At 43.8% G+C, this 22602-nt stretch overlaps 1 protein-coding gene across 2 annotated transcripts in view; it reads left to right on the top strand.

Moving 5' to 3' along the window:
• Window positions 1-22602, top strand: part of scube1 (signal peptide, CUB domain, EGF-like 1) — a 112506-nt gene that overhangs the window by 50119 nt on the left and 39785 nt on the right. Inside the window, exons 5-7 of one of the 2 annotated variants that reach the window (XM_068717060.1) lie at window positions 12850-12978; window positions 15030-15146; window positions 20400-20489. In XM_068717060.1, coding sequence (XP_068573161.1) covers window positions 12850-12978; window positions 15030-15146; window positions 20400-20489 — 336 coding nt within the window. The remainder of the gene's footprint in view (window positions 1-12849; window positions 12979-15029; window positions 15147-20399; window positions 20490-22602) is intronic. The other variant, XM_068717061.1, reaches the window with a different exon arrangement.

The raw sequence follows: 22602 nt of genomic DNA, 5'->3' as shown, positions 1-22602 counted from the left end.
ATCATTTCAATTCAAAACCGCTTTTTGTAACTTGGTTTCCTTGGTGTGGTTTAGTTACCAAGGTTCAAACACTTCAGCGTTGATTAAAAAAGCTGTTGTTCCATGCTGCTATGCAAATTTTAAACTATCGCTGAATGTCAGATTTAAATATTGGCCTCCCAGAAATGACATGGAAGAGAAATGTTGAGAAAAGCAGAGACTGATGTCTTTACTGACAGCAACAGATTGATAAAAGGTACGTAGCTGTTGAGACAAAACGGTGGAACTCCCCAATTTTGCCATTTTTCAAGTTTCATTTCAGTTCCTCATCAGATCACCTCACTTGATTTTGCCTAAAGGACTGCAAGTCCCGTAATGCACCACCAGCAGGCCAGTGCAGGCTGCTCACTACTTTAAGTTGGAATACCTGCGAATGGAAGGTCTCTCTCAGCAAACATTTCAGCAGAGAGAGAGGCAAGCAAGGATTCAACTCATGATACAACCAAATAATCCACTGGTACTGTACTGTTGTGATGATTGTTTGGTATTGGGAGTGCTTCTATAGTCATTGATGGTGGGATGTATTGTTTGATGAATTGTACAGTGGTAACCAAGCAGCAAACAGCCAGCATGCACATCGGTTTGCTGAATGCATGTGAGTTTGACTTTTTGTTTGAGTGTACTTGGTTTATTGTTCAATTTGTATTGATGTTTTGATGTGCTTTCTTGAAACACCAGTGCTGCATACTGTTTGCATTAAGTTGTTGGATTGAAATTGGTTGAAGTTTATTTACATTTTTGTATAACTTTTGCTTCTTGTGTTTTGAAGGTTTTCAACCTGATGGACCAACCAGTCAACAACTAACAAATAAGGAAAAAATAAATATTGAACTGTGTTGGAAAGAGTTGTTCCGTGCGTCCTTTGGGGTTCATGCACCAAGCCATTTCAAGTTGGGCAAGAGTTGAACAAAACACCTAAGAACTTGACAGTAGCCTATGACACAATCGCACGTTAACGATACACAAGGCACGGCACATCACAAAACAGTGATGCAACAGTGTTTTCTTTCCAGAGGAAGTAAATACAGCAGTATAAATAGTTCCTGTTTGATTGAGTGTGTGAGGCTTATTTAAAAGCTTCTTTTAAAAGAGGCCTTTTAAGTGGAGTTCTTTATGTGTGGCTTGTAATTCATACATGTGTGCGTCATTAGCTGGTTATCACATAACACACATCGTACACGACGTATACGCACACACAGATGCTCTTATTATTGGCAGCTGTATTGTCAGTTCAGTGTCATTCTTTTCTTCTTTCTGTCATACCATGTCTCTGGGGCAGTCAGTCAACCCTGCAGTTTGTACATACACACACAATAGTTATAGAAACATGACCGTGTCGACTCAGTTGACCTTTCCCTAAGCCATGCACCCTGTTGCGACTTTGTCAAGCTGTCAAAGCAAACGTGGAGCCCATACTGTCACTAACTGCACTCCCTGGAGAAATATTAGACAGAAGGGCTAGCATACCACTGCTGACAAATATTAAAACGCAGTTAAAATCTTACCGCAGTTCTCGCTGAAGAACAGACGACCTGTGTTTCCCAGACCATGTACTCATCCAGACTTGTTTAGCCCTTCTGCGTTTGTTCTTTCTCTCTACAAAGCATGACAACGGCAAGTTGTTGCACCACATCAGTTTACAGTTTGTTTATGTCTGCTTCCCCATGGCCGGAGATCACGCTGCATCGCTTCCTCTGCCAGGATGATCGTAATTATGTGCTCAAGTGTGTGATGCACCATTATTTTCAAATCTTGCAGTGTGTGCATGTGAGAAAGAAAAACATATTTAAGTTCCTAAATTTGGTTAGGATTTAAAAACTTCTAAATTGGTCTGGCTGTCATTTTTGCGTGATGTGTTAAGTTGGCATGATCACGTACAATGTGCCCATGCACACATAAAGCATTATATGCATGCACATAAATCAAAGCAGAAACAGACTTCTACAGTTTGAGCAAGAAATCCACAACTGATGCTTGAATTATCACAGCGGGTGTGGAAATGAAATGTGTCGGCATGGCACTGAAGTACTGCAGCATTCAATTGTAAATTAGCATTAAGGTTCGTAACATTATTTCACCAGGAAGTGTAACTGTTCTAAGTGCTGGTTAATGTTGACAGGAATCCTAATAAATAGACGAAAAACAGAGGAAGAGTAACAACTTCTCAGAGAGGCTAAAGCCTGTTATATTAATTTGTGTATATTTGGTATTTTTATAGTTGAATTATTCAAATTTACAATGTTGCGACATGTTCTAAAGTCAACATCACACTTTCTTCTCAGTTGATTGAAAGTGTGAAATGTCTCTCTCTCCCTGGTGAAAAGATCAGGCTGTGAGACTGGCGTTCAGCATCACCTCATTCCTCATCAGCCTCAGAGGAAAGTGGGAGGAGAGTGACTGTGAGCCTCTAAATTATCCTACTCTCTCTCTCTCTCTCTCTCTCTCTCTCTCTCTCTCTCTCTCTCTCGTATACCTTTCTCTTCCACATTCCTCTCCTCTTTCTTCACTTTTTCTCTCTCTATCTGTCTCTGTCTTTCACTTCATTCCTCCCCTTCTTTTTTTTCTGTCTTCGAATTATACTCTGCCAGCCAGACTTTTGGGGCTTTGGGGTGTAACACTGCAAGAGTCAGGTTGTAATAACACACTGTGATATGCTTGGACCTCATCTGGAGTCAGAGTTCCTGAGAAAGAGAGAGCGAGATGTGTGGAGAGGTGGATGAAGGAAGGCAGGGAACGTGAAAGAGAGAGACAGACAGGAGGATAATAAAAGAGACAGAGGAGAGAAGGTGCGAGAGACAGACTGTGTCCTAGGGGCTCTCGCTGGACCGTGAAGACGTGTCTCAGTGTTTTATCTGGACCTGCTGGGGCTCCCGGTGAGGAGCCTCAGTAGCTGTAAACCTGCTGACCTCCCCAATCCAAACAAAGCTTCACGCCGAGCTGGAAGGAAGGAACATCAACCTTCTCTCTATACCTTTTCCTTGCTGACTGAAGAATTGCCATTAGAAGTGACATAAACACCACTTTATTGCAAAGGAGCATGCACATGTTTGCACTCCAGAGCTAAAACGACTCAAATCAATTTATGTTCAAGCCGACCAGTTCCAAAAAACATAACATCATTATTTTCCGATTACCTTTTGGCAGTCAATGATTTCGGTTCCTTTCAGAAAAGCAATTTACACAGACATTTTATCTGCTTATAAGTTTTTCACATCATGCCAGAAAATATATAATATAAGATGTTCAAAATCACTTAAAGTGGACACAGTGTTCCCTGCAAATAAATGAGAGTTTTAAGTCTTTGCAAAGTGACTATTGATCAGCCTTCTCTATCCAACTAGCTGCTTCTACATGACAAAATGTCACACATGATATCAGTTTTGACTGTTTTTAGCTTGAAACTTGAGCTTGTTTTGATAAATGTGACTTTCTATCTGAAACTAATGAAACACGTCTTAGCGTCTCCAACGTAGAATTATGTCACAGTCTTAAAGAAGCTAAAATAACCCACTTACCTGAATATCCATGTGGGGAGGTCATGTGTTCGATATGATACAATGCTCGATTCGTGATGAATAAATCTTTTTTTTAAATTTATCTTTGTCTCCATCTTGATTGTAAGGGAGCCAGGAGGGACAATGGAATGATTTGAATCTTCTTTGTTTGGAAATGAGAGAGGGAAACACACCTCTGGAGATCTGCATTCTACTGAGTGCCCTTTTCTAACACTTGAGTGCGTTTAAATCTTCTAAATAACTCTGGTAAAACCAGGGGTTTTGCTCATGACTGTTTGATTGTATAACCACCTGTATGATTGCCATGATTGCCCTCTACGACTCCATTGTTGCTGTGTCTCCAGATCTCAATTCATTTAATCTTCATGGAACACTGTATCATAGTACTTTACCTAGCAGTAATGTAAAGAGGACAAAATGTGGCTTTACAAAAAACACTGGTGATCCTTTAGTTTATCGTTGGTGGGAATGTAAAATGCTCAGCTATTTTAGTGTTTGGAAGTAAGTACATCAAATCTTTTAAAAAAAGAATTGCATTGGCTGAATTAGGAGGGGGAAAATGGCTTTACATTTTTTTTAAGAATTTTGCAATTTTTGTGAAGAGGACCAGCATTTTCTTGACAAAAAAGTCCTTCAGGGACATGTAAGTTGTGATCGAGTCTTGCGGGAACGATGCAGGTATTGCACAGAATAATGTCTCACCGGTAGTTTTTTGTGCAGTGCATCACTTGTCAGTCCCTTTTATATTTGCTTCGTTTGTATAGTGTCTATGTGGTCTCTGCCCGTGTATCAGCAGGTCAACGCTGACGTTTAGCTAAACACGACTCAAAATCAGATCCGGCTGAATATGTATCCAGAGACCCATGTGGGTTATTCAGGTCTGATGAGTAAACGTGTCAGTGAGCTGCCGGCTCTCCCCCTCGCCCTCGCCCTCCCCCTCACTGCCTCCTCACATCGGACCCGTCAAGAGGCCACAATTTGTGTTTGTTGCTTTAGGCTCGATTGTGCCGAGTCCCAGGCCCGCGTCCACCTTCTCCCTCTGCCTCGGTTTATTTAACTTCTCCCAGGTTTAAATTGATTGTAGATACTCGGCTTTCTTATGAGTTAGTTTTCAAACAGGGTCAACACACGCTTTGGCAAACTGTTTAAAGTTTTTTTTAGCCCCTGGTGTTGTTGCCCTGATAGTCTTCTGGGTTGTACAGGGTCCTACTTTGACTGTGCACCAATTTCTGCCTAAATTTGAATGTTATCTGAATTATATCGTCTGAATTATATAATGTTAAAAAGAGGGGCGGATTCTGTTTGATCTTTTGTTAATCATGTAAATGCACAATATCCTTTGGGTACATTGATTTGGAACTTTGATGGAATTGTCCTATTGGAAGTGGACAGCTAGAATGGCAGCGTTTAAGAAAGGACTTTTTGTTTGTGAAGGGGACTCTCTCGAAGGAATGGCACCCTAATGAGGTACTTGAAGCACTCCTGGGCCCCATGAAGGGACATTATTCACTATGGTGATCAGGAAAGGGGTGTTCCTTTGGACCAGTAATGGATGAAGTTTGGTGAGTGCTACCACACTAATGGACATCCTGAGGAGTAAAGATGCAAAAATAATGAGAATCACGTTAATCTCTTATCTACAACGGCCAATTTGGGTCATTGTAGGTAAAAGAAAAAAGACATTACAGAGGCGAGGGAGGGGTGTGAGAAAAATCTCTCAGGGATAAAAGCCGTAAATTTATGAGAACATACTCATTATTATATCCTTTAAGATTAAAGTGGTATTGTTACCGGAATAAAAAACCCTGGTATGTTGTTTTTTGTCTTAATAGGCCCAATTCGCTGCAATGTCTCTTAAAAGCCTTTAAGAGTATTTCCTCATTGCTAAACATCATTGCAAATTATAATTTGATCAGGTTATCCACTGCTTGCATAATACATGGTGTGATGAGGTTGATCCAACCTTGAAAAATGAAGCAGTTTGTTTTCTCATACATTTTTTTCTTTAATCTTTTTCCGGGTTTTTTTCTTGTAAACGTTTGAACTTTTAATCTCAAAGAATATTCAAGTTTTTTTTCTCATTATTACAAATGTAATCACCCCTACCCACAATGGCCCAATACGGCATCATTCTTATCTGACTGATTGGTTTCTTTTTTTAAAGACTCACATTTCAGTCTTTGAAATTTAAATACTTGCTACTTACTGCAGCTTTAATCTTCCACATGGTTCTTGAATGTTTGGAGAGCATCCTCAAGGGGAAGGCCTTCACAGCCAAACACAGCCAAACATAGCTATATCTAAAAAGTATTCAGAGGAGCTCCGCCAAGGTTGTACAGTTGCCCCAATGTTATTTTAATAATATCCATTTCCATTTGGATTCTCGTCTGCAGCAACAGTGATGGACTATCGTGATTTCCAAGATACCTAAATGTGTGGGAATAATGGAGCTCTGAAAAGATGAATTGCAAACTTTAAAGTGAGAGACATTCAAGAATGATGGTGATTTATTATTGTTTTTATGTGCCGAGTGTTTGGGCTGTGGTGGCCCTGCTTTCTAGGGAACTGTTCATACTATAAACTATCCAGCATAAGTTGGCCACTTGGCCTCGCCTTAATGAGCCAGCAAAGGAGAGAGAGATGGCAGCGATGGTCGAGCAAGCTAGAGATTGAATGAAGCAGCCAGCGTTGTGAGAATGAAGCAGATAATCAGAGAAATTATGTGTTATTTTCTGACTGTTTCACGGCGTTTACATTCTAAAGCACAAATAAAGAGAGCCACACCTCTGCAGACCTTTGCACTATCCTCTCGGGAAGATGCTGCCTTGACAGATTTTGCTCTCGGTCACTCTGCACACAATGTAGGAGACAGAGAGGAGCAGAGGGAACACATGAGCACATGCACATGAAAACACACAGTGATGTAACAATCTGTTCTCATCCTGTCAAATATGGCAGCTTCGTAACTGACAGAGCTAAAGTAGGCCTTGTGCCTATAAATGTAATGCTTGTGTAGTAGGTGGCTTGTACAGATACCGCCACACACTTCTAGTGGATCATACGTGGTGATTGAGAGGGATTCTTTTTGTCTATCCATTGTTTTTCGAAAATTCCTCCAAATAATACCTTTGAAGTATTTGAAATAACTTAGATCTGGCTTGATTGTATTTTTTGATATCAATATCAGGCTGCAATATAGTACCAAATCCTGAAATTCCTAACTACTAAATCCGCCAGCTACCAACAAACTACAGCTCTTGTACCGTAGCTCTTAATCCAGTAACAGCAGTAATCTGTTAGCGCTAGCACTGCAAACCACCAATGAAGGATGTTGAAAATTTGGACTTGTCAATGAAAATTAGCTCCAGCCAGCACAAAATGAATAATAGAGTCTTGGACTAATACAATCTATTTTTTATTTGGCAAAGAACAGAAGACGATGTCTTGGTAACAGTAATGTCCTCTGAAGGGAGTTCATTTTGATAGATGGAGTATATACTTTATTCATCCTGCAAGAGGAAATTTGTTCGCTACAGCTGCAAAAATATACTAAGCAATCAAAGTGACTAGAGAAGTTGAGTAGAATTGTTTTTTTTTAAATGAAGTATACAAAATGCACAATACATACAATAAAATAAAAGAGTAGAACATATTAAGTAAAATAAAAAATGCACAGTATATACAATGAAATAGAATAATATTAATTTAACTAACTAGATAAACTAAACAGTAGTGCAAAGACAGTGTAGCGATGTTGTAGTCAAGTGAATGATGATTTGGCCAAAGGTGATTTGTTATAGAGTCTTATTGCAGTGGGCAAGAATGTTCTCCTGTATCTGTCCTTGTGACAGATATCCAATATTGATAATAATTTCTTCAGCATCCTCCTCTCCACCACCTTTTCCAGAATGTCTTGTTTGCAGCCAATGATGGAGCCGGCCTTCTTAACCAATTTGTTGTCTGTTGGTGTCTCCGGTTCCAATGCTGCTCCCCCAGCAGACTACGGCGAAGTACAGTGTACTGGCCACAACAGACTGATAGAACATCTCCAACATCTCCAGCACACGTTGAAGGATTGAAGTTTCCTCAAGAAAAAGAGTCGACTCATCCCCTTCTTGTACACAGTGTTGATGTTGGCCTTCCAGTTCAGGCTGTTGTCAATGGAGACACCCAGGAACTTGTACTCCTCCACCATGTCCACATCCTCTCCCAGAACTCTCAGCGGTTGTGGAGCCGTCGTCTTCCTCCTGAAGTCGACCACCATCTCTCTGGTGTTGGCCACGTTCAGAAGCAGGTGATTTCTACTGGCCCACTCCACAAAGTCATCCACTACTGCCCTGTACTCCTCCTCCCGTCCGTCCCTTACACCCAACCACTGCAGAGTCATCAGAGAACTTCTGCAGATGGCATGACCCCGAGTTGTACTGGAAGTCAGTGGTGTACAAGGTGAACAGGAAGGGAGACAGATCAGTTCCCTGTCGAGCTCCAGTATCACTGACCACCGTATCAGACAGCACACGGCCCAGTCAGACAAACTGTGGTCTGCCTGTGAGGTAGTCAGTGATCCAAGAGACGGTGGACGTGTCCACCCCCACCACTCACTCAGTAGCAGTGGTTGGATGGTGTTGAATGCACTGGAGAAATCAAAGAAAATGATTCTCACAGAGCCACCGGTTCCATCCAGGTGACTGAGCTCGTTGCAGCAGGTAGATGATGGGGTCGTCCACTCCCACATGAGGCTGGTATGCAAATTGCAGAGGGTCCAGTGAGGATTTCACCTGCAGTCAGGGGTGGGCCAAGACCAGCCTCTCCAGCACCTTCATCACATGAGATGTGAGGGCAACTGGTTGGTAGTTGTTGAGGCCAGATGGAGTCGTCTTCTTTGGTCCAGGAACCAGGCACGACATCTTCCACAGCACCGGGACTTCCTCCTGCTTCAGGATCAGGTTGAAGAGGTGTTGCAGGACATCAGACAGCTGGATAGCGCAGGTCTTCAGGACCCTGGGGCTGATGCCGTTCTGTAGCCTTGTCTTGGTGGAGTCTCTCCAGCTGTCACCTAACCTGGCCAGTCATCACAGGGGGGGGAGACAGATGAGGGCTGTGAACTAAACCTATTGAAGAAACAGTTTAGCTCGTTTGCCCTCCCCAGGGAGCCCCCTGGTTGTCTCCCTCCAACCTTGAAGCCAGTTATTTGCTTCATCCCGGTCCACACCTCCCTCATGTTGTTCCGCTGGAGTTTGGCTTCCAGCTTCCTCCTGTAGGAGTCCTTGCACTCCCTGAGCTTCACCTTCAGGTTGTGTTGAACTCTCCTGAGCTCGTCCCTGTCCCCTGACCTGAAAGCTGCTTTCTTCTTATTAAGAAGAGCTTTCAGGTCACTGGTGATCTATGGCTTGTTGTTGGGGAAGCAGTGTACAGTCCGGGATGGAATGGTGGTTTGTTCACAGAATTTAATGTATTTTGTGATGCAGTCCGTCATGCTGTTGATGTCCTCCCCATGTGGTCCACACAGCACATCCCAGTCTGTTGACTCAAAGCAGTCCTGCAGGGTGTCGTTAGCCTTCTTTGACCACCTCCTCACAGTCCTGGTGGTCACAGGCTGCCTCTGCACCAGAGGAACATACTTTGGTGTTAACAGGACCAGGTTGTGTTCAGATCTACCAACGGGGGGAAGGGCAGTTGCACTGTATGCATCCTTCGCATTAGCATACAGAAGGTCCAGGTTGTATTGTTCCTTGTGGGGCAGTCAACATACTGGTGAAAAGTTTGCAGGGCTTTATCCAAAGTGGTGTGGTTAAAGTCTCCAGTAATTGCCAAAAATGCACCAGGGTGTTGACTCTGCAGTCTAGACACAGTGGAGTGGATTGTGTCCACTGCTGACTCAGCGTCAGCTGATGGAGGGATGTACACAGCGACAACAATGGCGGATGAGATTTCCCTCAGCAAATAATACGGACGCATCCCTCACGGCTAACAGTTCAATGTCCGTGCTACAGAAACGTTCCTTCACACACACATGGTCAGGATTGCACCACCTCTCATTCACATATATTGCAATCCCACCACTTTTCTTCTTACCGCTCTGTACAACGTCTCTGTCCACCCGAACAGTCCTGAAGCCGGGTATGGTCGCACTGTGGTCCAGGAAATTTGTGGTACAGCCATGTCTCTGTGAAACACATGACGCTACACTCACGGAAATCCCTATCGGTCTTAACCAGCGAGCCAAACTCGTCCGTCTTATTTGCCAAAGACCTCACGTTCCCCATTAGAATGGTAGCGAAGGTTTATACTTCCTCCTCTTCACCTTCCGCTTAGCGCCATACCTGCAACCCCGACTTAATCTCCGCAACTCCTCCGGGACTTAAGGCCTCGCACCGGGCAACAGCCACGGCTCACTCAGCAGATCACGGGAGTAAACAATGCTCCCAGTACATTGTGCGTGGCTCTCCGTTACAAAGAGGGAGAAAAGTAACAGAAAAGCCACTAGAAAAGTTGCGAAAAAGTTATGGTCCATTGCCTGACAGTCACTTAAACCAAACGTTAAAGAAAAAACAAAAGAAGAGAGGAAAAAAGTGAATAAAAGACTAAAAATTAAAACACACATAGGGAGCTGCTGCAGCAGGCGGCCACTTCGCACGGCGCCAGTAGTATATTTGTTGTGGGGAAGGTCTTTTGTTTGTCCCTGAGGAGACAGATTTCTTCTGACATTACGTCTTACCACAGAAATGTGTTGATGCTGCCCCCATCACATGATTTGATTGATTGGTATGAGGAGCAAAGTGTTCCCACAAGGTTAACATCATGGAGCAGCTATTAAAATTGTACAAAGGTAATTTAAAAAACAACAACATCATATCGAAACTACACATTCTCACTCCCAACTCGTCAAATACGTGTCTCGGTCAGTAGCGCTACTCTTCAAACTATGACTCTCATAGATACCACCTCTACTGTCAGTTTTGGACGTGTCAGGGACGGCGTGTCAGTACATGCATAGTGTCTTTTCAAAATCAACTTCTGTGTTCAAAATAAACATTACAGGCATACAGTAGTGCGTCGGTATCAGATGCTGAACGGAACTTTGAACAGTTTGGAGTGTAATAAAGCTCAGTCGCAATCACATTCAATATACACACTTTGTGAAAGAAACCATCTTTTGCAAGTGAAGACATACAATTGTACCATGATTGGTCCACACACCCACAAACAAACTTTCCCAGTTCTTCCCAGAGCTCAGTGATATCTTTGGCCGGCTTCTCGTTCCCCGCTCGCCTCTCTGGAGAGCACTGGCCCCTCCGTCCTCCCCCTCCTTGTTTCCTCCCCCAGCTGATGAATATTTAATCGCTGGCCTATTTTAGACATTATTGCCACAGTGTGCTCTACAAATCACCGGGATAGGAGACCACATCAAACAGGCTCGGATGAAGAAATTAAGGGATGGACGGATCAGACAAGTAGCAGTAGTGTCAGTGCTGACAAGAAGCGTTGGATCGGCTTGGTGCTGATGAAGAAGAGAAAATCTGTCTGGATTTGTGTGTGAGAAAGTGGGATTGCAGAAAGCATTAAACTGTTTTTTAGCAATTAGGAAGGAAAAGCAGTGGTTTAATGACCAATGGCTGATCAGCCTGAGGATCGTGCTTGAAACCTCAGGTCCTCAGTTCCGTGTCTCCTCATTGTCTCACAAGGTTGTTCTCTGCTGTGATCATGGTTCTAACTTTATAATGATGTAGTAGATTAAAAAGAGCATCCTGATTGGAAATATTACAATGCCATGGTTTGTGCACGGCCCTGGACAGGAGAGCTCTGCAGCAGTTCATTAAAACCATCCAGAACAGAACAACATTCTACTGAGCATGATCGAAATTGGTGATGGGAGGTGCCTGCGCAGAGCCCAAAGGAGCCCAAAAGACAATACCCAACCACAGTAACAGCCTGTTCACCCTGCTGCTGTCTGACAAGTGACACAGTAGTATCTGCTGTCATACCCCCAGACTTGCGACCAGCTTCTTTCCTCAATCTGAAGGCTATACGCTCAGACTGAGACGCATCTGTAGAAATCCACCTCCAAATGTGGTTTTGATCCAATTAGCAAAAATAACATTGCATGTCTTCTTTTTTGCTGTCCAGACATTCTAAAATCAATACGATGCAATCTGGATGTAGCAAAAACAGATAGGCTGGCAGTCTGAACAAGGCCAAAGACTCCTCAATTCATCCTCCACATTCCACCAAAACAAATATTTTGTTCTGTGTTTTTTCTTGTGTAGCATAAAGGGACTACAACTTTGAAACTAGTATTTGTGAGCAGTGGAGTCCACCCATTCACAGTAAAAAAAACTTTAATAATCTCACATGAACACAGTTTTCTGCCAAAGTTACATATGTTTTGATTGTGTCACATGACGGTTTCTTTTTTCTCGCTGTTATTCCAACACGTTCTCACACCCAACTCTTCACCTGGTCAGGATCACTTGGGTCACTTTTTAACACTGGGTAGACCTTTAGCATAATTTTTCAACACGCAAGGTAAACTCATATTGCCATGTGTGAATTTACAAAACTACTTGTTTGGGTTTAGGCAACAAAAACTACTTGGTTAGGTTTATGAATTTTTTTTAAAAATAAGCACATTTGTTACATAGCTCAACTTGGGCATGAAAGTTGAATATGTTATGTAAGTGAAGTAAGTTTAGTACGTTGTGTAGCTTAACCTAAAAATGTAAGTCTTGCTGAGACAGAGAATGGTCTCCTAATTTGTCCGTATGTGGCTTGTGAAAAAGGGGACCAATATTTACTTTGGTGACTATGGAGCGAAATAAATGGTCATAATGTGTTTGTGTTTAATTCTCCCATTGCAATTAACTGACCCGGGAACTGCCGCTAGTCTCCTAAAGGGGTGAGGCAGTGGCGAAACCCACGTGACACAGATACAGGAAACTGATTCTCAGTGGGTTGTCTCTGTTCTAAACTGTCTCTGAGTATCACAGTTTGAAGCGTAGGGCCACTGAACAATCTGCCGTATTTGAAGAGTTGGGAGTGTGAAAGTGTTGGCTCTTCTTACTGATTTAAAGTGGGTGGGGCTGATTTAGGGGATGTTTTCAAGTTCTCCCCTTCAGGAGTCAGCAATGAATTTGAAGTTGGTGGGTCGTTTGCTAATGTTTCCTCCAAGCTTTTTTCTACTTTTCATAACTTGAGTGTGCCAGTGGAGATGATGACGTGTCAACTGAAATCACCTCTGTACAATCAGACAAAAGTTCCATAGCTCTCTGTTCCTGTGTCTCTGTCCCCTCCACAGAAGGGATGAACTGCATGAACAAGGACCACGGATGTGCCCACATCTGCAGGGAGGCACCAGGCAAAGGCGGGGTGTCGTGCGAGTGCCGTCCTGGCTTTGAGCTTGCCAAGAACCAGAAAGGCTGTACATGTATGTATTACACCTGACCTCTTTATTATTACAGTGCTGGCCTACATCCCCACATTGACACACACACACACACACACACACACACACACACACACACACACACACACAATGTATACCACAGGATTGTTTCTTCTAAAAATAGTCTTGCTTTTTGATGTTGTCATTGGCAAACAGGTTCACAAAATAGCTGGTTTCCACCCATCTTTACTGTGTTTCTTAGGAGTAAAAACAACTTTGGTCCGGCTTTGTTGTAGGCGATCTTTCCGCCAGCTTTCTCCTCAACCCGTTTCTCATTGGCCATAGCTCGTAGACAGGCTACCAGACAGGTCCAGATATTTAGCCTAATAGTTATCTGGAATGCATAAGTGATGCTACTGCGATGCGTCTGCGGTGCGTCTTCGACGTGTCTATGATGTGTCTAGGATGTGTCTGCAATGCATCTACAATTTGCCTCTGATCCGGGGCTTTTGTTGGGGAGCTCAATCATTTTCAGTGAGTGGAAAATCATGGTTAAAGTCATGTAGTGTGAGCTATTAAATGAGCAGCTCACAGACATTGGATGTCTTTATTTCCCACATGTAGTCAAACGCACTTTTGCGTAACGCTCTCCATCATCTGTTAATCTTTAGTCAATTGACTTGTCACTTTATTTTACAATTCACATGGCAGCGAGGTATTAACACTTTGCTTCATAGACTTGAATTTATTGAGGTTACGTACTGGTGCGATGAGGGATCTAAACTGTTCCTGTAATCAACATCTGTAATAGCAATGATGGACAAGTTCCAGGAGGCCTTCAGTGGTAAAATATGAGGGTGGACATTTAATACCAAAATCAGCAAAGCATTTCAGGCCAAGCTGAAGGTGCAGAAGGATTCAGTGGAGAAAATGCACGTCTCGAACTCCCCCCTCACGGCTCCATCCCTGTTTCTCACTCTTCACACTGAGTGCCTGCGGCCATGGAATTTAGGGCTGCTGTTTTTTTTGGGGGGGGGGGGGATTCGCTTTTTGTTACACTTTGTTTGGCAACACATCTTGTTCTCCTCTCAGACGGTGAGAGTGTCAAGATTGTGAAAGCATCTGAAAGTCTCTAATGCATCACCCACTGTGGTAAAATTCATTAATGGCGAGGGACCCAGTGCTGTGCCGGCCTGTTGAGCATGGCGGCACAGAACAGCAGTAAACAAGTGATGAAATGAGAAACTACTTATGTCTACACACACACACACACACACACACACACACACACACACACACACATACATCTTTCCTTCCTTCTCCTCTCTCTCTGTCCATTTTCACCATTCTGTTTTTCTGACTCCCACATCCTCTCTCTCCTTCACTCTCTTCTTAAATCATCTCAAACCTTCTTTTCTTTTCACAAAAGTCTCACATTGTTAGTGATTGACTAATCAATTCTGCTCGTTACGGGAAACTCCTTCTCAGGAGTTTGTGGCCCATTAAATTGTACTACTTAGCAGGCTGTTAGGGCCAAGTTAAAACCTAGTTTCCCTTGTGGATAAGGGATAAGGTTGGTGAGTTCTCAATAAAGGTTCTGCAGTGAAACCTCCTCGTTACAATCCCCTCTTTCTTACGTTTTCCATCTCCAGCCCTCTCCTCCACGAGTGCATTCTCTTTCTCACTCTTACACATCTTTTCTCATTTCGCTCTCTCTTTAACTCTTAAGGCCTCTTGACCCTAAGTTTTCCAGGAAGTCAGGAACCTTTTCAAGAACTACATTTCAAACACAATAACCTAGACTGAGTTAGGGGGGATGATGGTCCCCTTATCTAATCAAAGTAATAATTTTAACCTAGTCCTAACTGCTTTGGTTTTGTTCCTAAGCCTAAGCAAACCTTAACGATACAGATGAAAAGTCAGAAAACAGGTTTTATTTTTTAAACAGAGATGTTGTTCTGGAAGGCATGGACCAACAACGTATTTTGTTGCATTGGAGAATTTGTTAGAATCAACATACAGCTAAGCTTTGGCTGATGTTCTTTTTACCCAGAAGAGACCAATGAATGTGTGTGTGTGTGTATTGTCTCCAGTGACGTGTAACTATGGCAACGGCGGTTGCCAGCACACATGTGACGACACAGACACCGGTCCGGTGTGTGGCTGCCACCAGAAGTACGCCCTGCACTCAGACAGCAAGACCTGCATCGGTGAGTGACAGTCAAGACGGCTTCAAAGTTCACACACATATACACACACACATTTACTCTGAAGCCCTCACAGCTGTAACATGTGTTGTATGATAGAAGGCCCTTAACACTGTCACACACTGTCCAGCTGATAAAAGAAATGAGGAAGAAGTGTGTTGGGGAGTGTTTAAGGTTGGAGGTGGTCAGTAACAGACAGATCATCTCCGAGCTCCCCAATCATTAATCGGGTTTAGCTGTCCTATTGGTTTCATTTGTTTTTCCCTTGCCTGGACTCTGTCTCAGTCAGTTCCAATGTTCACTTGGATGTTGTTTCAGAACTTTATTGCTTACTATCTCTGGTCAACTTTGCTGCACTAATGTTCTGGTGAAAAGCAGTACAAAATATACAGAGTGGTCAGCTGATTACTGTTTTATGTTGATTTTAGAGTATGGTGTGTAGATTTATTGAACATTCTGGCTGTTCTCACTCCCAACTTGTCACATACAGATGTTTGGTCAATGGCCCTACGTTTCAAACAAGGACGCTACACGTAGTCCTCTAGCGCCAGTTTTGTACATGCAGGATGACCTCTAGTCACTCCTCAGCAATGCTTTCCAGCTCCTGAACCCAAGGCGCTCCCAGGCCAGACGAAATCTGTAGTCTCTTTAGCGTTTGGGTCAACCTCAGGCCTTTTATCAGTTGGACGTGCCTGGAAAACCTCTAAAGGACAACGTCCAGAACGCATCCTTATCAGAGGCCCAAACCACCTCAGCTGGCCCCAGTGGCTCTACCCCAAGCTCTTTCCGGATGTCTGAGCCCCTCACCCTATCTTTAAGGCTGAGCCCAGCCACCCTACGAAGGAAGTTCATTTTGGGTCACTTGTAACCACAATCTCATTCTTTCGATCACTACCCATAGCTCATGATCACAGCTGAGGGTTGTAACGTAGATGGACTGGTAAATTGAGAACTCCGCCTAAGCACCCTCTTTACCACAACGGTCTGGTATACCTCCCCCAGCAATGTTGACGCCATACCAAACCGCCTCTCCATCTCAGGCTCCATTTTAACCTGGGTTACTATAAAGAGAGATAAAGTCTGCGTAGGCAGGAAGTCGGGGTGGATGGATGAGTCAAAGAAACACAGGACTTTCACCCAGAAGGCTAATGCTTGTGTCCCGAGTGGAACCAAAAGTTGTGTAACGTACTTATGTAACGTACTTAATTTATGCAACTAACATAACTTGTGTCACTTAGTTGCGTCACGTAGGCTACATGACGCAGTTAACTTACTTAATTACTTACTTATCTTAAGTTACGTAACAAACAAACTTATTTAATCCCAAACATCATCTTTTCCCAAACCTAACCAAGTAGTTTTGTAGTAGTAACGTGACATACTTACCTTAAGTCAAGTAGCCAAAGTAACATACTTAATTTATGTTGTTTACGCAATGTTGCCCTGCACACTGAAAAATTACGCCAATGGGGTACCCAGCTCATTTAAAAGTGGGCCATATGTGACAGGTTGGAAGGCAGAACGTGTTGGTTAAACACAATGTTGTGTTTCTGTTTGTTTCCTTTGTGTTGGAACTATCAATTTGAAGGTATTAATGAATCCGTACTGGGCTCAGATAAGAGCAGTAGTCAGCACTGTTAATGACACCACATGTTTTAACTCATCACAGATGGTTTGTCTAAAACACTAGTGCAACAATATAACCTTTCAGATAATTTTTGAAGACGTGGGCCTACACCGTAACACTCTAAGTAGATGTATAAGAGTTCCTTTGTACTTTGAGGTTGCAGCTCCTCAATTTGGTTCAATTGCATAGATGAGGGCAAAAGGCCCTTGGTGGCACCAAAACACCTAAAAAAAACCCTGTGTGGATTCCCACTTGATACACAAAAGGTGTTCTTAGCATTTAATTGTAGGCAAATAAATCTCACAGTTTAGAGCTTGGAATCAGAATTTGTATTGACTCCCCACCTGCCAAAATCTCTAACCTGACAGGTCACCAAGTCTCTGTCCCATTGGTGGGCTGCTTGGGAGTCCATGTGATTTTAGTTCACAAGTTTTGGCTCATTTGTAATTGGGCACCTTATGAACCCCCCCAAAAAAAAATCAAGTAAACTTTTCCATGTGGTTTAGACCAAAGAGAGCGATTTAACACTTTGTTACATGTAACATGGCAAGGTTATAACCACTTGCACGCCCAGATGACACATACAGTTTGTCTCATTCCTGATTGTCAACTGGGAAACGTCTCAGTACGTTGTCAAAGCTGTTGATAACACACATGGACACAAAATTATCTGATGTCATTTTGATGTGCTGTCCTTCCTGCTGTGTCCGTACACTGGAAACACCTCTCTCTTCTCTCTCTCTCTCTCTCTCTCTCTCTCTCTCTCTCTCTCTCTCTCTCTCTCTCTCTGTGTCTGTCTGTCTCTCTCTCTGCCTGTCGTCTTCTTTCTCTCTCTCTGTCTCTCTCTCTCTGTCTCTCTCTCTGTGTCTTGCCCTCACCACTCAAGCAGATTGCGGTTTTGACTGTCAATAACCCCCTTTTGTTTCCAGCTGCTTTGAAGAAATGAAACACCGTCAAGGAAAGGCTGCGAAGAGGAAACAGAATGAGAGGGAACCCTCCCCTTTCCCAACATCTTGTGTCTTTTCTCTCTCTCTCTCTCTCTCTCTCTCTCTCTCTGTCTCTCTTCATACTTTGACAAGAGAAAGGACCTCAGTATCTCTGGTCTGGGTGTCCCAACTGCTCTATGGATCAACCTTGAACCCCCCCTTCCCCCCACCCTCCCTTTTACCCTTTCTGTGTAGCACTGTCCTTCTGCTCCTCCTTTCTCCCCCCCTCCTCCTCCTCCTCCTGCTGCTTTCTGGTGATAGTACCTGATTGCCTGTCTTGTCTGAGCATCCGTGTTTAAACCAAATCAGGTGGATTTAAAGGATTAATCCTCAGCACACAAGAGGACAGAGTGACTCTGGGTGGGTTGGGGTTCGGGGGGGGGGGTCACGTGTGGTCAAAATGGACATCTCAATTGCAGCCTGATCTTAGTCAAAGCTCCCAAAGAAAGCAAAAACCTAACCTCCTCCTCCTCCACCTCCTCTCTCTTTACCTCCTCATCCTCCACCTCCTCACAAGTCCCGAACAAAAAAGCGAGCGACTCGTCGAAAACCCCGAAATGACAAATCAACCTCCATGCCTCATCCCCATCAGCCCACTTTCTTGCGCCGCACACCTTAATAGAGAGGCAGGGACTTGCACCCTTCTTTCTACTGCATGTGTCCACTCACGTGTGCCACATCGCCCAACTGTCTGCCACTCTTTCTTCCACTAATCAGCATCTGTCTGTCTGTCTGTCTGTCTGCTTGTCGAGCTGCATGGGAGAGCCTGCACTGCATTTGTATGGATTCCCTTTTTCATTTTCCCTTTGAATTGCAGTACATTTTTTATTGCTGTTGTTGTTTTTAGTGACCCTGGTCCTCCTGCATTGTTTTTTTGTTTTGTTTTTTTACCATTCTCCTCCTAGCTTTAGTAGTGTAGAGTGATTTAACTCTTCCCCCCTTCCTCGTCCTGTGTAGGTCCGGCTCTCTAAACCCCCCCCTCTCTCTGTGGGCCTCTGAACCACTGCTTAGCCCTGTAGACTCCCTTCTTCTCAACCTGTCTTACACATCCACCCCTCACACACACACACACACACACACACACACACACACGCACACACATTTTATCTCCATTTTTTCACACACTCAAGAAAGCAGACGCTCAAAAGCATACAGACTGGTATGCACAAAGTCTTGATTTAACACACACACACACACACACACACACACACACAACCACACACATTCACACAGCCACATTTCACCCGTTAGCTGAGCACCAGAAAGCCTCCATTCATTCCCAGAGTGTACTTCAGAGACTACTCCACTTTGTCCATCAAGCGCCTGAGAGGAGAGAGAGAAAACGGTAGTGGGCCAGGCCCGGGGAATGGGACATTAATTACCCCTGTAACCCCCCCCCTCCCTCCCCCCCCTCACAACCCATAGGACCGTGTGTATACATCAAAGCCCAGTCCTATAGCGGCAAGTGGCGTCCATTCACAGAGAGATGCTCATTCAGGCCCTAATGACTCAGGCCCCAATGAAAGGCCGCCTCCATCGCCAAAACCCACCATCCCTACGCCGCACCACATGCATGCCATCTCAAGAGTGATCCTACCTCCTTTGCCAAGGCCAAACCCCCCCCCCCCCAACCACCACCACCGCTTTGGGAACGTGGTTTTTCCAGCGTTGACTGTCAAAGCCAGTTGTGATGTGTTCCATAGACAAACAGGCAACCAGCGCTGCCCCCAGACTACCTCCTCCTGCTTGTTTTTTGTTTTTGTTTTTTTGCATGCCCTCCCTACACTCCCCCTTCAAACCCCATTTCTCAGTGTGTGCACCCCTGTTTCCCTCACATACCTCTCCCATTGCGGGCCATGATGGGACTGATCCTGCCTTTCCTCATTCTTCTCTCCCCTGCTCTCTCTCTCTTATTCCCTACTCAGTTCATCATTCCCTCTCGATCATCTCGACATCGTTCGGCTCTTCGAGCGCCTCTCTCTGCTGTTTGACCTCTCGTCCTCCTCCCCATGCACCACCCTTTCTCCTCTTTCCTGTCTTCATCGTCACCCCCCTTTTCCTTTGCTTCCGTCTTTGTTCCCACATTCAAGGCAGCTTGTCTTGGAAATGTTGGACACGTGTCCTCCCTCCCTCTCTTTCTCGTCTTCCTCCTCCATTCTAACGCAAGGGAATCATTGCTGACAAAGTGTGGCTGTTTGATATGGAAGACAGACACTCCATCGGCGACAACAGCAACGTCAACATCAGAGTTAAAATCCCCCTTAACGTTCACCCCAACCCATTCCATCCCCCAAACCCCACACCTCTAACCATCCTTGTTTTTGTTGACTTTCTTCATATGTAAGCCCTGAACCTTCTCCCCTCCCTCCCTCCCTACTTGCCTACCTACCGCTTCATTTTGTAAGCTACACACTGATCATTTTATTCATTTTGTTTTGTTCTTCTGTTTGCTTTGGGGGATTTATCATTTGTTTGGGGATTAACATGCTAACAGGGATTTTGGCGCTTCTTCATCGCTTCTTTGCTTCTTGGCTTTGGGTTTTTTTTTTTTGCTCAAACGCCAAGAGGGGCTGAAGGTCTGGTCATTTGGGCTTCTCATTAACCTGCTGCTCACTGTTTGTCCCCTTGTCACTTGTGTTTTAGAGAAAGATGAGGCTGCAATTGAGAGCTCTGAGTTCAATGCCACGTCAGTAGCTGATGTGGACAAGCGGGTGAAACGGCGGCTACTTATGGGTAACTCTTTTCTTCCTCTTTCTATGTGTTGCCATGGCGCTTGTGCTTGTATCCCCGACTCCACTCCTCTCCGTTCTTCCTCGTCTCTCTGTCTTTATTTTGTTAATTATTTTTTTTTAAACCTTTGATGCCCACTGTGTTTCCCACAGTCAGTTTTGTTGCAACTGTATCTAAAGTGATAAAAACAGAACAAAACAAGTCACTTTTTTCCTTTAAATTGGTCCTCCCTAACTCTACCTACCAAATCTCTGGATTGCTCGAAGGTTTTCTTATGACTAACATTTACACTCCCAGTTACACCTTACTCCAAATGTTTTGTGCTCCATTCCCCTCACTTTTCATTACCCATGTTGCAAAAACAAAATAACTTGCACCAAAGCAAAACCCCTGAAAAGGTTGCGGCCCAAACTTGCCCCATGATTACAGAACTACACCATGAATGTTTTGCACTGCACTTGGTAGAATATTCTTAAAACCATAATCCTCAGAAGGGGCAGTAAAGTGAGACCTCTCTACTTAGTGAGTCTTCTGTTTTTGGATTTTCAAGATATGCATTAAAAATCAACCATAAGTTACTATGAATACACGCACGCATACACATATACATACAAACATATATATACATATACATACATACATATATATACTATATATAAATAAAATAAAAAATATATTAATAGTAAAAAACTTAGTAATAAGACATACACGCCCTTACTCCGTAATCCCCCCCTCCCTCCATCCCACAATTGGCGACAACAAATACCGATGCTTGGGGACTAGCGAGTGCCTAAAGACTCATGTGACTAGCAATTGCCTAAGGATTCACATGACTAGCGATTGCCTAACGATTCACATAACTAGCAATTGCCAAACGATTCGTGTGACCAGCAAGTGCCTAACGACACAAACGCCGGTCTCCTGGCCAAAAATCCTTTGTTTGTCTGACCCATCCAACTCCCCTACCACCCTTCCAGTGTTGACTATCTCACTCTTTATACTACGCAGTTGCTCTGAGCATCTAATAATGATGACAGTGGTTTTACATTTGCGAAAGTTGAAAGTGCGGAGAATCGTAAAACCTTGCACTGTAGGAAAACACCAGGCCTGAGATCAGTGTTCTTTACCGTCACGCTATCACAAGCTAACGTTACATAGTAACCTTGGCTATCTAGTGTAACTGTCAGTAACTGACACGCCCTATGGAATCGGTGTTATAGCATTTTTAAATTCAAAGCTCAGCGATTCTGTGATCACAGAATCTATCATGCCCTGCCTCAATACTGCCATCAGTCTGCCGCTGGCCCGCGCCAGGCCCCCATCAAAAGATACTTGCCATTGGGCCTAACGATTTTTTTGGCGGAAACCCTGTGACTATGAAGGAGTTCTACTTAAAAAGCATTGATCAGGCCATGTTTGGTTCCTGAGGGACTGCACCCTGCCACTTCTTGCTTTCAGATCTTCAACCCATCTTTCCATAAATTAATCAATGTTTTTCGACCTGATCAATCTGACAAACTTAAATGGGTCTTTCGATCAAAGTTGAGCCTTACTTTCGTCCTCTACTGTTTTAAATTGAACCTTTCTTTTATTTTCTGAGACAGTGGTACATCGGAAAGCCTTCCGGTGCCCCAGTACTCCAAAACGATGTGCTACAGTCTGTAGTCTATTAAACCATGTTCCAGTCTTATATACACATTTCACTTCAGCAGGTTCTGACCAGTGTGGAGGACGAGTGAAGAGTTTGATTCTAACAGATCTATCTGTCTGTCCTTCTCTCTCCTCCCTCTATGACCTTTTAACTGAGTATTGGATTTCTCCTCACTCGTCACTAAACCCTGCTTCACCTCCTGTTGTACCAGCATGTCGCCTGTATCCTGTAGTGTTCCAGGGCTGCCCTACTGTAGGTCATGGACAGCTCACTGGGATTACCTTACACAAACCTCACAACAGTGAATCAAGTTTTTAATCCGTTTGGAGGTTTTGCTTTCAAATCAATCCCTCCATGACGAGATCAGCCACGGCAGCACCACTGTTTTGAAATCTTTGACATGGTGGAAGATTTGAAAGGGTCTGAGGACACTATGCCATACAGATGTCCATCCTACAAATTGCT

The sequence above is a fragment of the Cebidichthys violaceus genome, unplaced genomic scaffold, assembly GCF_023349555.1.
Source record: "Cebidichthys violaceus isolate CVI_PGR_0920_01 unplaced genomic scaffold, fCebVio1.0.p SCAF_21, whole genome shotgun sequence".
NCBI lineage: Eukaryota > Metazoa > Chordata > Actinopteri > Perciformes > Stichaeidae > Cebidichthys > Cebidichthys violaceus.
Note: the sequence above shows the minus strand (reverse complement) of the source record. Positions and strands in the feature narration are given on the sequence as shown.